The 19,634-nt window shown below is 44.6% G+C and overlaps 1 protein-coding gene across 1 annotated transcript in view; it reads left to right on the top strand.

Annotated features, from left to right (window-relative positions):
- Positions 1–238: 238 nt before the first annotated feature.
- SRRM4 (serine/arginine repetitive matrix 4) overlaps positions 239–19,634 on the top strand; it is a 75,759-nt gene continuing 56,363 nt past the window's right edge. The window contains exon 1 of the mRNA XM_087913216.1: positions 239–937. Coding sequence (XP_087769342.1) covers positions 804–937 — 134 coding nt within the window. The 5' untranslated portion in view covers positions 239–803. The remainder of the gene's footprint in view (positions 938–19,634) is intronic.

The following is a 19,634-nucleotide window of genomic DNA, read 5'->3' as shown; positions in this document are numbered from 1 at the left end:
TATTTGTTTGTGTTTACCTCCCTCCTGAGTGGGGAAGTTGCCCAGACTTGGGGCCCCCAAGGAGCAGTGCTCTCTCTCACCCTTCACTTTACCACGAGGTGACGGATCATATCTGCCACCTCCCTCCTCCTCCTCCTCCTCCTCCTCCTCCTCCTCCTCCTCCTCCTCCTCCGGAGTGTGCCTCCGCGCGCTCACCCTGCGCGTGTGTCTTTGTGTGTGCCAAGGCAGCTCGGGGGGCTTCTGCGCCTTGCTCTCCTCCTCCCTTCCCCCAGTTCTGCCGCCTCTGACTCAGCGCCCTCGCCTCGCCCCCTTCCCCTCTCAAGCTATTGACAAGCACACGACCACTACCCTCGCCGGCACCGCCTCGCCCAGGGGTGGGGAAAGAGGGGGGGGGAGGGAGAGAGTGGGAGGGAACACGGGGCATCTTTTGTGATGCCAATCGGAGCGAAGAGCGCGCCTGTCTTTTGTGTCCTTTTCTGAGGCAGACGGAGCAGGAAGAGGAGGAGGAGGAGGAGGAGGAGGGAGAAGAAAGGGAGAAAGGGAGAAAGGAAGGAAGGAAAGAGGAAATTGAGCGTCCCTCAATTGTTCGTCGGATTGAAGGGGAAAGAAAGAAACGCCTCGGTCAAGGTAGCCCCGTAGCTGGACCGGGAGGCAGGAAAAAGCCCCCTCCTCCTCCAGGGTCGTCTACTGGGGAGTCCCCGGACCCAGGGTCCCAATCCTGAAACCCCCCTCCCTTCCCTCCCGCGCCCTTTCTGGATGTCCACGCGGGGGTGTGTTTTCAGCACCCCGGAGAGCTCCGCGACATGGCCAGCCTACAGCAAGAGGAGAAGCAGCTGTTTGAGAAGTTTTGGGAAGGGACCTTCCGTGCCGTGGCTACCCCCAGGCTGGGAAGCATCATCATGACCAAGATCGCATCCCGTGCCAAGCCCCTGGCCAGGTAAGACCTCCGTCCCCAACCGGCCACTCGTGGACCCAAGATCCTAGGTCTCTCTGCTGGTTGGTTGGCGGAGATCTTCGCCGTTGGGAGAGTGGATGGATCATCGGAAGGATGTTCTCATTGGGACGTGGGGGGCCGTTCATCACCGGGCAGGGTTGCAAACTTTTGTCAAGGTCCTGGGGAGCAGAGCCAGATTTCGCCTCGGATTCCTTGAACCTTTTGTCGCAGCAAATTATATTAACGGCGGCGGCCACCACTACATGGATTGCATTGATTACCATTCGTATTATTTACAACTCCGGCTTTTATATGCGCCTCTAATTCCGTTGACATTGTGTTGTCGTTCTGTTAATACCGCTGTTGCTGATGCCGCTGCTCTTTATTTCTGAGGTCGATTTTGCTTGGCTCGGCCTTCGAGTGAATCTTCTTTTGGGTTGCTTTGGATTTGAGTTGATCTCAGACGCTTTTTCAGATGAATTTTCCCTTGGATGAGTCTTCTTCTTCTGTTCCATGCCAACTCACGAGCCAAAGGAAAAGGATGGTTCTTAATCTTACCACCCAGTGATGGCAAACATCCTTATGGGTACAGAAGGTCACTCTTGACCCAAGAATATCAATTTTTCTGATTGATAGATAGATAGATAGAGATAGATTGATCATGTAATGGATTTCCTGTGACCTTCAAAGATCCAGACAGGAAGGGACGTTTTCAAGAGACAGAAACGCAGATGTGTACAAATTATTTGGTTCAAAAAAGTGAAGGAGGAATATTCTTTAGCCATAAGTATTTTCCTTCTGTCTTAAACTGCATTGGCCGTGCCAGTTTCATGCATCCCCGAAATAAAACTCCAGCAGGGTTATTTCGATGGGTGAGAGAAGGTAAACACCCCTGGGATTTCTCATTAAGGAATATTATGGATTAAGAAAGAAGAATGTAGAAACTAGATGTGATATCCCCCTACGGTGTGTCAGTTAAGAGTGTCGGTTTAGGACGGTGAGAACCTCACTCCTTGTTCAGCCGTGGTTTTTTCCTGGCTCTTCGGACCAGTCGTTCTCTCTCCCTCCAGCCTATCCCATGTGGTTGGGAGGAAAACGAAGGAGGAGAGAGAGAGGAGAGGGAGAGAGAAGGAGAGGGAGAGAGAGAGGGAGAGAGAGAGGAGAAGAGAGAGAGAGAAGGAGAGAGGAGAGAGAGAGAGAGAAGGAGAGAGAAGGAGAGGGAGAGAGAGGGAGAGAGAGAGGGAGAAGGAGAGAGAAGGAGAGAGGGAGAGGAGAGAGAGAGAGAGAGAGAGGGAGAGGAAGGAGAGAGAGAGGGAGAGGGAGGGAGAGGGAAGGAGAGAGAGGGAGAGAAGGAGAGGGAGAGAGGGAAGTGGAGGGGGAGAGAGGAAGGGAGAGGGAGAGGAAGAGAGGGAGAGAGAAGGAGAGAGAAGGAGAGGGAGGGAGGGAAAGAGGGAGAGAGAGGGAGGGAGAGAGGGAGAAAGAGAAGGAGAGGAAGAGAGGGAGAGAGAAGGAGGGGGGGAGAGAGGCATACAGCTTTGAATTCTTGGAGAAATATAAGACTTGTAAAGACTAGAAACCATAATATGACTTCCCAGAGGAGGAATTCCAGTGATGGTTTCATCCAAGCTTTTATGCCATTACTCGGGTGTCTGTCTGGAGAAGACGTATCACCTAGGAGCTCCCCGGAGGGCAACTATATGTAGCCTCTTGGCCCTGGTAGCAAAGAAGGGTGTTCTTGATAGCTTCCCTGTCTGCTTTTCTCTCTCAAGTGGCCCAAAATAACTCTCGCTCATTAGGAACAGGAGCAGAGCAGTGGTAATACAGTGTGTGAGTTGTTGTACTACCGGAGTCTCTCTTTTTTTTTTTTCTATTTGCTTTCAAGGTAATTGACAGGAGGTCTCTGGAGAGGCTGTTTCAGGGTTGTTTTGCCATCCCTGACTAACACTATCCTCAAAATCACAATGCACCAGGGTATATCCTTATGACGTTGGGTCGGAAGTGAGGAAGCTCTTAGAGAAATGAGCCTCTCGTAACAGAGGAGCAGGAGACTACAAAACGTGCACCGTCGCATCTCATATTTACGTGGAAGTTGCTTTGTTGTCGTTGGGAAGAGTTTTGAAGGGGCTGCTTGTTTAACGGCTAAAATGACCAAGGTTGTCTGGTCTTGACCAAGGTTGGACTTTAGAGAGAGTGTGAGAGATTAGGAGAAAAGCATATGGTTGTAATTTAGGGAAGGAAGGAAGGAAGGAAGGAAGGAAGGAAGGAAGGAAGGAAGGAAGGAAGGAAGGAAGGAAGACAGAAAGGAGAAGGATTGAAGGTGGTAAAGAGAATGATTATAAAAGAGGAAAGAGGGAAGGAAGGAGACGAATTGAAAGTGATAAAGAGAATGATTATAAAAGAGAAAAGGAAGGAAGAAAGACAGAAAGGAGAAGAATTGAAAGTGATAAAGAGAACGATTATAAAGGAGGGAGGAAGGGAGGAAGGTGAAGAATTGAAAGTGATAAGGAGAATGATTACAAAAGAGGGAAGGAAGGAAGGAAGACAGAAAGAAGAATTGAAAGTGATAAAGAGAATGATTATAAAAGAGAAAAGGAAGAAAGGAAGGAAGACAAAAAGGAGAAGAATTGAAAGTGATAAAGAGAACGATTACAAAAGAGGGAGGGAGGGAAGGAAGGAAGGAAGGAAGGAAGGAAGGAAGGAAGGAAGGAAGGAAGGAAGGAATCATTTGCTGCGAGACATGTAAAGTTACAGAATACTGAATACCGGAGTTGTGAAGGTCCTTTGAGGTCCTCTAGTCCAACCCCTGCTCAGGCAGGAGACCTTAGATCATTCTGGACAACTGGCCGTCCAATCTTTTTCTTGAAAACCTCCAAGTTTTGGAGCACTCACAACTTCCCAAGGCAAGCTGTTCCACTGATTAATTGTTCTGGCGGTGAGGAAACATCTACTCCCTTTTAGGTTGTATTTCTCTTTAATGATCTCCCACCCATTGCTTCTTCCTATCCTGCAGCTGATTAATGGTGGAACTTGAACCTGATGCTTGATAAGTAATTCAATAAATAAAACCCCTTCATTATTCTTCCGCAGCATTGCCCCCGCCTCCAAATATGTATCCGTGAGGCCTCTCAAAGTTGAGTTTGACTTGACCGAGTCTTGGCTATAGTTTCTGTTTGTTTCCCACTTCAAAATGGCAGGGGGGGTTTTCCCCCCAAAAAATCTGAAAAGGAATATATGGACCTGCCATTGTTGGTCTTTATTTCTTTCCAATTCCTGAGAATCTCCTTAGAAGGACAGAACCCATGCACGGTTTTCTGGGTTGCGTTTTCCCATCTCTCTCTCTCTCTCTCTCTCTCTCTCTCTCTCTCTCTCTCACTCTCTCTCTCTTCCTCCCTCTCTCTCTCTCTCTCTTTTATTTAGCCATGGAGGAGTCTGTAAAAAGCCATGTGGAATCTTTTCTTCCTGAGTGCAGCTGTAGAAGAAATTAATCTGTATTTGGGGTGAAATTGGGGCATTTTGTATGAAGTGAAGCCTTTTCTACAAGGCGATGTCAGAGGAGAAGTAAGGATTTTCGTGGTCTTCGTGGCCTGTTCTCTCCTGGAAGCTGTTCTGCCTTAATTGACCCTATGGCTCTTTTCTATTTCGAACAGTTGACAGTCTGCTTGATAAAACAGCTTTCTTTTCACTTATTTTTTTTTGCTAGTTCTCCACCCCCACCCCCTTTCTAATCTGACCTTCGGATCGTTTATGGAGGAATTCTCTTCCCGCATTTCCGTGGTTGGCCCATAACAACGGCCGTGTTTTAAATGGCTTGTGATTTCATTTAATGCAGCCATTTGGAGTGGTTGGAAATTTTGAAAGAGCATCCTTTTTTTTTGTCTTCCAAAAAGGAAACAACAGTCAGAAAAGAGTATGGTTTAATTATGGAGAGACTCCCAAGGTCAACTCAGCTGCCTTTCTTACATCTGTTCTTCCCTCTCACTGTTTATCCATCCATCCATCTCTAACTCTCTCGCTCTTGTTCCTTCTTCCGCTCTCCATCTCACTGTCCTATCCATCCATCCATCCATCCCTCTCTATCTCCAACCCTCTCACTCTTTTTCCTTCCTCCTCTCTCCTTCTCAGTGTCCTTCCATCCATCTCCATGTCCATCTCAACACTTTCACTGGCCCCGCCACCCTCCCTCCCTCCTTCCCTCCTTCTTACTGTCCATCCATTCATCTCTCCATCCCACTATCCATCTCCATCACCCTCCATCCCTTCCACCTATCTCCATCACCCTCTCAAACTCTCCCATTGTCCTTCCTCCATCCCTCTGCCTCGTTGTCCATCCATTCTTCCCCCCATATCCCAATGACCTACCTTCCATCTCCATCTTCCTTTCCAACCCTCTCACTGTCCTTCCTACCTTCCTCCTGTCATCCTTCTATCCTTCCCCCATCCTTCCATCCATCCATCCATACACACACAGAGACACAGAGACACACAGACACAAATACACACACACACATATATATACATATACATACATACATATATGTTTTTTTAAGTTTTCGTGGGTACTTACATGTATGGTATTCAGCTTTGTTCAGGTATTTTCCCACGTCATTATAGTTGTGCTTTTAAAGTTGTAGCAACATTTCGGCAGAATCTCATCTGCCATCATTAGGCTTCCGTATTGTGTTTGTATTGTATTGTGATGATACACACACACACACACACACACCCTCTCCATCTCCAACCCCCTCCCAACTAGGGGGATCTCCAGCCAAAACTTTGCGTCCTGTTGCTTTTTAAGGTATGCACCTACATATATCCAGAGCAATTTCCTAGTGGTGGTTTTTCTTTTTTCTTTTAATAAAACAAATCCCCCCTCAAAACCTACCAGGGAAAGAATCCTCCCAACTGAGAACAAATGATTTTGTTAGGTTGCAAATTCCCCCAACTTCTTTATGGACAGCTAAACTATTCCGACATTCTTTGGGGATAGTAAAACTGTCTAATCATTTCTCAACGTAGGATTTTCCCTTAGAATTCATAGTAACCCCAGAATTTTTTTGGGACGGTAAAAAAATATCCCTTCCCCTGGAGAGAATTTCCTCCTGATCTTCCCTGGGTGAAGTGTGCAAAACTAGACAGATTGCAAAAGCCCTGGAGAGAAGTTTGTAACCTAGAAGGCAAACCATTCCCACAAACAACATTTTACGGCCTGTCATTGCTTTGGTGTCCAAATCTCACCTTTCTCCCCTGAAATTTTCACTAGCAATTTCTTTTTTCCTCTGGAAAACAACAACAACAAGAAGCAAAGTCTCTTTCACCAAAGTTGAATGAGAGAGAAATGGTGGGAGGACGGTGCGGCGTTTCTGAGTTGCTACACCAAGGAAACCGGGTGTTTGTGACATCGCTCTGTGCGTTTTACCCAAAGCTGTCACTCATACGCGGCGTCGATCCCTCAAAATTTGAATAAGCGAGTAAGACGGCTTCCTGGAGATGAAAGGAAGGAAAAAGAGATTGTAAGGTGGTGAAGAGGAATCACTTTTCATCCCTTTGCAGTCTGTGACATGATAGCAGTCTTCCAGGACTTGAAGGGCTGTCATTGCAAAGAGGAGAGTCAATCTGCTCTCCAAAGCCCCCCGAGGGCAAGACAAGAAGCAACGGATGGAAACTCATCAAGGAGAGAAGCAACCTGGAATTAAGGAGGAACTTCCTAAACTCTGTGATCATATCGAGAGCAACTGCATTCTTTTTGCTGATGATGTAAAAGCTATTCAACACCACTGACAACACTGCTACCCTTGGTTGGAAGGGATCTTGGAGTCCAAGGAAGAGAAGGAGAAGGAGGAGGAGGAGGAAAGAAGGAAGGAGAATAAAATGGAATAGAATAATTGAATAGAATAGAATAATAGAAGAGAAGAGAAGAGTTGGAAGGGACCTTGGAGTCCAAGGAAGAGAAGAGAAGGAGGAGGAAAGAAGGAAGGAGAATAGAATGGAATAGAATAATTGAATAGAATAGAATAATAGAATAGAATAGAATGGAATGGAAGGGAAGGGAAGGAAAGGGAAGGGAAGGGAAGGGAAGGGAAGGGAATAGAAGAGTTGGAAGGGACCTTGGAGTCCAAGGAAGAGAAGAGAAGGAGAAGGAGGAGGAAAGAAGGAAGGAGAATAGAATGGAATAGAATAATTGAATAGAATAGAATAATAGAATAGAATGGAAGGGAAGGAAGGAAGGAAAGGGAAGGGAAGGGAAGGGAAGGGAAGAGAATAGAAGAGTTGGAAGGGACCTTGGAGTCCAAGGAAGAGAAGAAGGAGAAGGAGGAAAGAAGGAAGGAGAATTGAATAGAATAGAACAATTGAAGAGAAGAGAAGAGAAGAGAAGAGAAGAGAAGAGAAGAGAAGAGAAGAGTTGGAAGGGACCTTGGAGTCCAACACCACTTCAGACAAATGATTATCCAACATTTAAAAAAAAAAATTTCCAGTGTTGGAGCATTTACAACTTCTGGAGGCAAGTTGTTCCACTGATGAAATTGTTCCCACCATCCAGGAATTTCTCCTTAGTTCTAGGTTTCTTCTCTCCTTGATGAGTTTCCATCCGTCCCTTCTTGTCCTGCCTTAGAGAAGATGGGGGTGGTTTTTAAAATTGCACAGAGAAACATCAGCACCCTGTTCTGCACTGATGACACTATTCTGACAGCCGAGTTTGCAAATGATCTGCAGGCTCTAATAATGAAAATCAAGGCTCAGAGTGGCGGGAAAAAAAAATGAGAATATGATTAAATATCAGGAAGACCAAAACTACTGACAAGCGCAGAAACCTTAGAATTGACAGGTGGAATATTGAAACGGTGGCTGGGCTCTCTGTTTAGTGTCTGCTGTCAATTTGGGGGGTCTCAAGAGCATGTGAGCTGATGAGATGGTTCCACTTTATAAGTCAGAATCAGAACAGAGATGGAAGGGACTCTAAAGGCCTTCTAGTCCAGCCCCCTGTACAAGCAGGAGACCTGATGCACTCTCCTTGCTTTTTAATTATATACGTTATTGTTGATCGTTGTGTATATTGCTACCTTATCATTTCTTATTTTGTAAGGCACCCAGTCATGTTTTATGAGATCGGCAGCTCGATTAATACGATAAATAAAAACTTTTGGTCCCCCTATTATGAAAAAAAAAAGATGTTGAGACTCTGGAAAGAGTACAGAAAACAGCCACAAAGATGATTAGAGGCTAAAACGTATAAAGAACGGTTGCAGGAATTGGGTATATCTAGTTTACCAAAATAGAAGGACTAAGGGGTGACATGATAGCAGTCTTCCAGTATCTCAGGGGCTGCCTCAAAGAAGAAGCAGTCAAGCCACCACTGGTCTAGGGTCTCCTGCTTGAGCAGGGGGGTTGGACTAGAAAACCTCCAACCAGGGGTGGGATTCAAATTTTTTAACAACCGGTTCTGTGGGCGTGGCTTAGGTGGTAGGTGTGGCTTGGTGGTCATGTTATTGGTTGGGCACGGCCAACTCAGTATCCCTCACATCGAGGCATGCATCTCCTCGCCTGGCCTCTCACGACTGTGGGGATGCTGCAATAGTCGTAAGTGTGAAAAATGGTCATAAGTCACTTTTTTCAGTGCCATTGTAACTTTGAATGGTCCCTCCACACAAGCAAAATATCAGCAAAGGAGGGGGAAAAACTCCAGAGAAGTTCCTGAGACAGGAAGTCTAGTCCTGCTGAGAATGTAATAAGGGTTAACGGAGAGGCAGTTTCTGTAAGCAACACCAGAATGTTTCCTTCCTGCCTTCCTTACAGGATTAGGCCAGTAATTTCTTCTAATAACAGGTTCTCCGAACTGCTTAGAATGTTAACAACCGGTTCTGGTAGAATCCCACCCTTGCTTCCAACTCCATTATCCTGTTCTTCTTTTTAGAAGCCGTATTTCCTTTTCTTGGGGAGTCGACTTCTCGGTCTGCTCTCCTTAAATGCAACTGACAAGGCACCAGATCATGGGCCAGTCTCTTCTCCTGGCTGACAGTTTGCGCAGTTTGGAAGCCCTGCCTGACCTTTAGCCTGACCCATCCTTCCAGTTGCATTATTTCATCCGTTCCCCCCAGTCCCTGCCCTTTAAGGCAGGAGAAAATAAGTCTTCTATGTGACAATCTTTTTTCCCCCAAGAGGATGCTTGCTATCACAATGCCGTCATGAAATTGGCTGCTACCCCACCCTTGCTGATCTCTCTCTCTCTCTCTCTCTCTCTCTCTCCCTCTCTCTTTACTGCTTCTGTTAGTCCCTTTTCCCAATCCCCCCCACCCCACAATCTTCCGACGTCCCTCCAAGGCTGACAGTGACGAATCCTAGTTGGTTTTTCATTCCTGGAGGTTGGCATCAGGGAAAAGAGTATAACAGGGTGCAGCTGAGGACAACGGACGCCTGTCACTCCCTGCTAGGTTGGGGAAAACAAACATAGGGATTCTCCTAGAGGGACAGAAGAGGAAAAATAGCCAGGATTGGACCTCCGGGAGGAAACGGCTGCACACTGAGTAGGGCTGGAAGGCACTGTCTGAAGTCCTTGCTTTGTCATTGCCTTGGGTGAGCACTATTAATGTCATCCACAGATGCCCAACAAATCTGACCACAGGCTGCGGTTTTCAGAGAGGAAAACCCTTTTGGGTGGGGGGAAAAGCTTGCTTTTTTTGGATGTGTGTGGAGATTATTCAGGAAATTTATTTCCATCCAGCTAGTGTCATGCCCCTGTCAGAGTCTGAATCCAAAGAGGAAGACGAACAGCCGACAGGGAGTCAGAGTGTGGCTCCGTTGGCTGTGGAGGAAACTGGGGAAGGGCAAAGTCCGGCTGGACAGAGCAGGGGAGAGGTAGAACAAGGGAAAGGAAGTTCAGAGGAAGACTCAGGCCCACTCCCTCTTCATCCTAAGGCATGCAGGGAGGAATGGAGAAGGGAGCAACATGGGTTGCATGGCTTATGGGGGAAGAAAGGGCCCTGATTCCCTTCATTAGCCACACCTGGGAAGAGAGTTTAAAAGAGAGGCATGCTGAGTGCTGGGAATAAACATGAGTGTATCTTGTGTTGACTTTGCTTATCTGTGTTCCTGGCATCTTCCCAACTGTGTGCCATGCCTTCATATCTGGAATTCTTGCTCCTGCCCTGCCAAACTAATTACCTCATCTTGCCTTGATTGGACTTATAGTTACAGTTTGTTTTGACCACATTTTGGATAATAATAAACCATTAGCACCAGTCACTGGTATTTGTGATACATTTTCAAATGTTCAGTTGACTGAGTTTCATGTTTAATGAATAAAAGAGATAATAATAATAATAATAATAATAATAATAATAATAATAATAATAATAGGAGAAGGAGAAGGCGAAGAAGGAGGAGGAGGAGGAGGAGGAGGAGGAGGAGGAGGAGAAGAAGAAGAAGAAGAAGAAGAAGAAGAAGAAGAAGAAGAAGAAGAAGAAGAAGAAGAAGAAGAAGAAGAAGAAGAAGAAGAAGAAGAAGTCGTTGTCGATGTCTCTGGCTTTCTGCAGCTTCACCAGTTCTCTTCCACATATGGATGTTCAGTTTCAAACAGCCAGTGTTGTGTGGAAAGGCCTCTCCTACCTTTTCCAATTTTGCTGCCTCAGCCTGCTTCGTGAGTAATGAGGGCCTGCAGGCAACACCTCGATATTTTTCTTTCTTTCTTATTCTACTTGTTTTCTTGGAATTAATGCAGCCAAGGGCACTTTGTAAGTGCTGGAAACAGAACAATCCTGCAAAAAGGGAACAAAAGGATCGGTAGGGGAGAAGGAATGAAAAATGCAAACAAGATTGGCGAAAACATTCACCCAAAACTCTCTTCAAAAAGAGAGAGAGAGAATCTGTCCAAGTAAGATAAATTATCCTTCAATTTTTCCATGTCCTCTGGATCAAAATCCCTCCCCGAGATCCATATGGCTCCTGTTTTGTCCAAGAAATACACTGAAAACCTGGCTCTTTTCCCAGGACTTGATGTCGGGGAGCAGGGGAGCCCTGCGAGAGTTTGTTCTGCAAAACATACAGCATAGAATAATCAGGTTGGAATTCGGAAGGGATCTTGGAGGTCATCTAGTCCAACCCCCTGCTGCAGCAGGAGGTCCTATGCCATTCTGGACAAATGGTTCTCCCTCCCTGAGAGAAAATTTTTTCCTCCCTTCCCTTCCCGTTTCCTCCCTCCCTTCTTCCTTCCTTCCTTCCTTCCTTCCTTCCTTCCTTCCTTCCTTCCTTCCTTCCTTCCTTCCTTCCTTCCTTCCTTCCTTCCTTCTTTCCTTCCTGAAAGAAAACATATATTCCTTCCTTTTCTTCCCTTTTCCTCCCTCCCTCCCTTCTTCCTTCCTTCCTTCCTTTCTGAAAGAAAACATATATTCCTTCCCTTTTCTCCCCTTTTCCCCTCCCTCCCTCCCTTCTTCCTTCCTTCCTTCCTTCCTTCCTTCCTTCCTTCCTTCCTTCCTTCCTTCCTTCCTTCCTTCCTTCCTTCCTGAGATAAAACATATATTCTTTCCTTTTCCTTCCCTTTTCCTCCCTCCCTCCCTTCCTGAGAAAAAACATATCTTTATTCCCTTTCCCTCCTCCCTCCCTCCCTCCCTCCCTCCTTCCTTCCCTCCCTCCCTCCCTTCCTTCCTTCCTTCTTTCCTGAGAGAAAACATATCTTCCTTCCCTTCCCTTTTCCTCCTTCCCTCCCTCCCTTCCTTGCAGAAAAACGTATCTCCTGCTTATTTCAAAACTATCTGAAGACTCTTTGATTCAATCAAAATGGGGGGGTTTTATCCCCAAAGATCAGGTCCTGCTTCCGTGCTCCATGGTAACCCCCGTATAGTCAACGCACCCCCATGTTTTCTGCCTGCTTTTATTTTTGACAGCCGGTGGTTACGTCAGCCTATAGCTGTCTCTGGACGTAAAGCCCTTATTGGAATGGATGGATGTTTTTCTCTGAGCAGTAATTGATGTCATTACCAGATCTCTTGCAGCGGTGGTGGTGAGGAGGGAAGGGGTCTGCCCCATTTCTTCCAACAGGATAAATATAGACCATAAGCATGGAAATGGCTTGTTATTTTCTGTATTTTTTATTTTGGAAAGATGTACGTTGGAGTCCCTGCTAAGGACGTGGTGCAGTTCATAACTCAAGACAGGCCAGCCCTGTTCTGTGGTTAGGAAATGAACCAGAAAGCCAGGATGCAAAGGATATATAAGAGGTCTTTGGATTTGTTACGTCCAATTAATGTCCAGGCATGGACCCCATTCCAAGTAATTTGTCTTCAGAGAACATCAAGTTCTGTTTAAGAAGAGTGGGGAAAAAAGGAGAAGCTGGTTTCTAGTCCATAAGAATGCACAGTGGTGCTGCCTAGAACCCGGATGCTGGATGTATGCTCCGAAACCTGTATTATTATTTTAGTTCACAGCTGGATGTTCAGAATGGACTTGGAGTTGAAGTCCACAAGTCTTAAGGTTGCCAAGGTTGGAGACCCCTTGGAGGAAGACGAACAGACGACAGGGAGCGGGAGTGTGGCTCCATTGGCTGTGGAGGGCAAAGTCCGGCTGGGCAGAGCAGGGGAGAGGTAGAACAAGGGAGAGGGGGTTCAGAGGAAGACCCAGGCCCACCCACTCCTAATCCTAGGGCACACAGTGGCTTATTGAGAATATAAGAATTGAGGTAGATGAAGAAGGTTTAGGTCTTATTTTCTTTGGGGGAGAGGGCGAGGGGCTTCATTCATTCATTCGGTTTATATGCTGCTCATCTCGGCCCGTAGGAATTGATCAACTCATTTTTTTTAATCCACCTTGGTTATGCCAGATTCTGGGCTGTTGGCCAGAAGAATTTGCAGGATTCTAGATGCAGAAATGTTGCAGGTGGGGGAAGACTAGGAGGAGGATAATGCAAACATTGGAAATTCTCCAAGACTGACTGACTTTCTTTCTTTCTTTCTTTCTTTCTTTCTTTCTTTCTTTCTTTCTTTCTTTCTTTCTTTCTTTCTTTCCTTCCTTCCTTCCTTCCTTCCTTCCTTCCTTCCTTCCTTCCTTCCGTCGGTCTGTCTGTCTGTCTGTCTGTCTGTCTGTCTTTCCTTCTTTCTTGGATCCTGCTTTGGTTTGGTAAATATTCACCCCGCTTGCAGAAATGGAGTTGGGTAGGTGGTCCCTTCCCTGCCACACTTCGAAGCCCTTAGACACGAAGAAGAAATTCTTCTTCAAATCAGAAGGAAAAAAAAGACTTGCAGTCCACCCGTGAGTGTTAGGATCTCATTCACTCAAACCTCATTCTCACTGCAATCCCCTCCCCCACCAAAAAGGTGAATTTTACCTTTTAATCACTGGCTTATTCGTGATTTGATTATTTTTGGCTGGAAGGGAGGGGAGTTACTCTGGATTATTCCACAGAATGTCTCAAAGGTGCTTTTTCAAGAGGCAACTGGACTTTCTTGTTTTTTTTTTTCTTTTGAAGACGTTTCGCTTCTTTTCCAAGGAGCTTCTTCAGCTCTGACAGGACGGTGGGGAAGGAAAGGGTTTATATTCTTGGCGAGATATTCTACAGACTTTTAGCTACACAATTTGGGATGAACACCCTTGGGACGGTGGTGGGAGTCGGAATGGATTTCCAGAGAGGGGAAAAAATTGCAGACCACAGGAACCAGGAGGTGACCCTGAGGACACAGATAAACCTCTCCAAGTGGCCTCAACGACCCTCTAAAAGGATGCAAATGACCAGCTGTCTGCAAGGAGCATAATTATCGCCCTCTTTTTTTTTTTTAGATGTCTCAAGGGGGGGAAAAAATTGAAAGAAAGAAAAAATCCACCGAGATCCAGCCCTGAAATCAAGTGGATTAGAAACAAATTAAATTCACTCGGTGTGGGTGACAATTTTTGAAATGTCACCAAATGTTCAATCACACACTTTTTTTTAAGCCTGCAGGGAGAAGTCTGAATGGAAAACATATGTTGTGGGAGGGAAGTGGGTGGAAATATATCAAGAATCCCTGCTAGGGAAAATTATCCAGACCAGACAAATGAGTTATTTTGAATAAGATTTCTTTTCCTTGTCCATCAAGAAGAGGAACCGGAATACCTCTTTATTAACGAGGTTAGGAAAAACGCTGGGTTTATATTGATAAATAGTAGTATATTTCAGAGACCAATGCAGACTGGAAGTAGTAAATTTCAAGGGGGAAGAGGAAGAGGAGAGAGGGAGGAAGGAGAGCACAGGAGAGAGGGAGGAAGGAGTAGAGAGGAGGAGGAAGAGGAGAGCACAGGAGAGAGGGAGGAAGAAGAGGAGGAAAAGAGGAGGAAGAGAGAAGAGAGGAAGAGGAAGAAGAGGATAAATAGCAAATGGATGAATTGAATTACTGTGGCAGTGGGAGCACCATGGAAGTAGCTGGACCAAGTTAGAGACGGATTGTCATGGAGAAAAATCTATCTGTGTGGTGGCGAAGAACAGACCACAGTTTGATGGCACATAATCAATCAATCGATCGATGAAAAGAGATTATTAATGAAGCTATTCCCTGGTGATGGATATCTTACAGCATCCTAAATCAACTTTGGAAGCAGGATTTGCAAATATCAAGTAGATAGGGATTAGTCTCCCAAAAGCAGCTGGATTTTGCCTTTTCCCCCTATTATTTTGACTCGTCTTTGGCCGTTTAGAAGGCTTGGACCTAAACCTGAAAGCTGATATTGCTTTCCTGACACTGAGCTTTGACATTAGTCTTATAAACCTTCGAAGTCTGCCTCTCTCGTTTGTTTTGCATCTGTAAGTGTACATTTAGTGGAACTTTTAAAAATAGAGAAAGAGGAATGTCTTTAACTGGAAAAGTTATTCTTTGAAGTGATCCTTTTAGAACACATGATTGGGCAGAGAATGGACAATTTCTTGGGCTTTTTCCTTTGGATATTTTTTTAGCATGTTCTCATGGGTTATTCTATTCTATTCTATTCTATTCTATTCTATTCTATTCTATTCTATTCTATTCTATTCTATTCTATTCTATTCCATTCCATTCCATTCCATTCCATTCCATTCCTATTCCTATTCCTATTCCTATTCCTATTCCTATTCCTATTCCTATTTCTATTCTAAATAGTGTCCAATCTTTTCTTAAAAACCTCCAGTGATGGACTCCCCACAACTTCCAAAGGCAAGTTGTTCCATTAATTAATTGTTCTCCCTCTCAGGAAATTTCTTCTTACTTCCAAGTAGAATCACTTCTTTAGGAGATAACTTCCCATTCTGTTTCTTAATATTAATACGGATTCGTGCTGTTGAATTTTGTCCAAACCAGTCCCTTAGATTTTGACGCCATCATCTTCTTCTTCTGCCTGGATCTCCTTTGCCTTCAGTCTTTCCTTGGAGAGGATTAAGTGAAGTAGGGCTGTATTTTTTCCAGGGTGTCACATCACATATCCAAAATATTCTAACTTTTGGGTTTTTTTTTATGGTTTTGAAGATGCCCCTTGGCTTTCCCAAGCAGCTATTTCTGTATGCAGCTTTTGAAACAGATTTTTTTGGGGGTGTGTGTGTGGAAGCTTCTTTGACCAACCAGAGGAGTTTGTGCTGGCCTTAGCCTGGAGGATCTTTCTCCCCACAAAAAAAGAAAGGCTGAATTATTAGAAAAGCTCTCAGGTAGATTTCTTTAGATAAGCTGGGGCGGGTTCACTTTAGCATCTCTGCCTTCCAACTGATAATGATGTCCTGGAGGAACAGGAAAGAGGTTGGTCTGTTGCAAGTGGCATCTGCCTGCAAATTCCCCCTTCCCCCTTTTGGAGGCTAGTGGGGTGGGGGGTGGGGGAGGCAGCCAGATGGCAGATGGCCTCTTAAGGCAATCACTTGAGGTTGGGTCTCTAGAGAGAGAAGGAAAAAAGAACCTTTAACCCTTCATCTTCTGGGAAACGTGGCTAGAAAAAAACGGCGTGCTGAAGAAAGCCTTAGTAAGTCCACACCTAGAGTCCTGCATCTAGTTTTGGTCACCACACTTATAAAAAAGATATTGAGACTCTAGAAAGAGGGCAGAGAAGAGCAACCAGGATGATTAGGGGACTGGAGGCTAAAACATATGATGGACGGTTGCAGGAACTGGGCCTGGCTAGTCTAGGGAAGAGAAGGACCAGGGGAGACAGGAGAACAGCCTTCCAGTATTTGAGGGGCTGCCACAGGGAGGAGGAAGCGGGTCAAGCTATTTTCCAAGGCCAGAGAAGGAATAATGGATGGAAACTGATCAAGGAGAGATTCAGCCTGGAAATAAGGAGAAACTTTCTGACAGGGAGAACAACCAGCCATTGGAACAGAAGTTGCCCTTGGAAGTTGTGGGAGAGTCATCACTTGAGACTTTCAAGAAGAGATTGGACAGCCATTTGTCAGAAATAGTGTAGGGTCTCCCGCTTGGGGGTGGGTGGGGTTGGACTAGATGACCTACAAGCTCCCTTCCATCTCTGATTATCTGTAAATTATCTGTAAACTTCTGGCTGTGCAGATAGAGACCTCTTCCCCTGGAGTACGTTCCTCGTTTGGCTAATTAATCTCCCCCCCCCTGCACCTGCCCTTGTTCTCTGACCTTTGATGTTAATGGATACCAAGTGGCCTTTAATTCTCATCTCGCGCCCCCCCTCTCCCCTGCTCTTGTTCTTGGGGGCATCTGCTCAGCGAGGGGAGGAAGAGGAAGAGGAGGAGGTGGAGAAAGATGCCGGCTGGTGAACCGCCTGGCCGCCTGTTTGCCATCTGCTTCCACCCCGAGCTCCTTCTCCACCCTGGCGAGCAGAATCCTTAATGAACCGGGGCGAGCATCTGTCCAAAGGGGTGCGTGCGTGTGGTTGTGTGAATGGTAGGGAAGGAAGGGACAAGAGATTTGGGGAGGGGGGCAACGAGAGGGAACAAGAAAGGAAGCTGCTCGATCCCTCGCAATTAAGAGCCTGGCTTTTGTCGAGTGATCCTTGACCCGACATTGGAGCTGCACATGGACATTTCGAGGGGGTGCTGGGAGCAAGCCAGATTCCTAATGGAAACAAAAAAACCCACCCCACCATGCCCTGCCCACCCCCAGAGAGATGGAAGGTGGAGAGGAAGAGGATGCAAGCAGAGGCTGGGATGACTGGGAAAGACTGGGAGAGGAAAGAGTTTGCCTCCTCAGAACAAGGACTGGCTGCCATCTGCCTCTTCGCTTGGGCTTATCCCCGTATTGTCGGTAATCATCTGAGGACGCAGCTCAGCTTGGTTTCCTCATCTCTCTGTTCGGTCGGAGTCTGGCGGAAATAGAGTTCGATGCAGGACCATATGCATGTGGGAGGCAGAGCCGACGATGCAAACTGAACGGAAGGGAATTCAAGTTAAATTAAATAATTAATGGAGTAAAATAAAACAGTGAGGTAAAGTAAAATAAAGTAAAGTAAAATAGCGAGGTAAAGTAAAATAAAATAGTAAAGTAAAATAAAACAATGAGGTAAAGAAAAATAAAGTAAAAAAAACAGTGAGGTAAAGTAAAATAAAGTAAAGTAAAATAGCGAGGTAAAGTAAAATAAAATAGTAAAGTAAAATAAAACAATGAGGTAAAGAAAAATAAAGTAAAAAAAACAGTGAGGTAATGTAAAATAAATAAAATAAAATAGCGAGGTAAAGTAAAATAAAATAGTAAAGTAAAATAAAACAGTGAGGTAAAGTAAACTAAAGTAAACTAAAACAGTGAGGTAAAGTAAACTAAAGTAAAATAAAATAGCGAGGTAAAGTAAAACAGTGAGGTAAAGTAAAATAAAATAGTGAGGTAAAGTAAAAATAGTGAGGTAAAGTAAAATAAAACAGTGAGGTAAAGTAAAATAAAGTAAAATAAAATAGTGAGGTAAAGTAAAATAAAGTAAAAATAATGAGGTAAAGTAAAATAAAGTATAATAAAATAGTAAAGTAAAATAAAATAGTGAGGTAAAGTAAAATAATATAGGTAAAGTAAAATAAATTAAAATAAAATAGTGAGATAAATTAAAGGAAAACAGTAAAGTAAACAAAGCTAAAATAAAACAAAAAAATAAAATAAGGCCAAGTCAGGTAAAGTAAAATGAAGTACAATTACATTAAAAAAAGTAAATGTAAATTAAGTTGAACTAAAATTTAAAAAATAAAGTCAAAGAAAAATAAAGTAAAAGATAATAAACATGAAACAAAGTAAGATAAATTAAACTAAACAAATACAATTTGTTTAATTAAAAAATAAAGTAAGGTAAGGTTAAGAAAAATAAAATAGAATAAACTGAAATGAAGTAAGATTAACTTAAGTAAACTTAAAAAGTAAAATAAGACATAAAAGAACCTTCTCTCCCTCTTCACACACACACCCTCCCAAAATAATAAATTCAGGGGTTGAATGTGCAAAATTTTGCAGACGAAGCATTTCTAGCCAGCTTGGGTGCATGGATGCGTCATCAAGCATATGTCCCTTTAAAAAAGGAGATGCAAAAAAGATACCGCTTTGCATGCATTTGCATATTTGAAGGGACTATTTTTATGGACGAAGCTGAGATATTTTAGTTCACGCTGCTCGGTTGGGCCTGGGCAGCTGTGAGGTGAAGAAAAGAACAAAAAATAGAATTTATGAATGCTCAAAGAGGCAGGTTTTATTCTGGCCAGGTTCACACAACCAGCTAAACCCAGGTTAATAAAACACGGCCAACGGCTTTTATACAAAGTAGCTGCGCCCAAATGAAGAAATTGTATGAAGGAAGGAAGGGCAGGATCATTTCTTCTTAGTTCTAGGTTGCTTCTCTCCTTGATTAGTTTCCATCTGTTGCTTTTCGGGTGCCTTGGAAAATAGTTTGACCCCCTCTTATTTGTGGCAGCCCCTCAAATATTGGAACGCTGCTATCATGTCACCCCTAATCCATCTTTTCAGTCAAGCAGAGATACCTTCTGAACCTTGTTTAAAGAGGGAGTATCTATTGAAGTGACAGAATCATAGAAGTGGAAATCTCAAGGGTGCTTTTTCAGGAGGCAACTGAATTTCCTTGCTTTTTTCTTTTGAAGACATTTCACTTCTCCTGCAAGAAGCTTCTTCAACTCTGACTGGATGGTGGGGAACGGAAGGGTTTATACTCCTTGCGGGCAGCTGGTCATTTGCATCCTTTCAGAGGGTCGTTAAGGCCACTTGGAAGTTTATCTGAGTCCTCAGGGTCACCTGAATAGTGCTCCTGATTCCTGAGGACACGGAGAAACAGAACCAAGTGGCCTCAACGACCCTCTGAAAGGATGCAAATGACCAGCTGCCCGCAAGGAGTATAAACCCTTCCGTTCCCCACCATCCAGTCAGAAAGCTCCACACCCATTTACACCACTCAGGTGACTCTGATAACACAGACACACCTCCAAGTGTGGCCTCAACGACCCTCTAAAAGGATGCAAATGACCAGCTGTCTGCACGGAGTATCAATCCTTCCAATCCACACTTTCCTGTCAGAGCTGAAGAAGCTTCTTGGAGGAGAAGTGAAATGTCTTCACAACAACAACAACAATGACAACAAAAGAAATTCCAGTTGCCTCCTGAAAAAGCACCGTTGGGACAACCATGACCTGGATGATTGAGAATCTCTACAGACATAGAGCCGGAAGGAACTTCTTCTAGTACAGCCCCCTGCCCAAGGCAGAAGTCCTTATACCCTCCCAGACAAAGGGTTGTGCAATCTTTTCTTGAAAACCTCCAGCAAGGGAGCCAACTCCAAGAAG

Source organism: Pseudonaja textilis, chromosome 15 (assembly GCF_049901715.1).
Source record: "Pseudonaja textilis isolate UNSWEBS1 chromosome 15, rPseTex1.2, whole genome shotgun sequence".
Classification (NCBI taxonomy): Eukaryota; Metazoa; Chordata; class Lepidosauria; order Squamata; family Elapidae; genus Pseudonaja; species Pseudonaja textilis.
The sequence above is the reverse complement of the archived record's forward strand: the minus strand, read 5'-3'. Positions and strand labels throughout refer to the sequence as shown.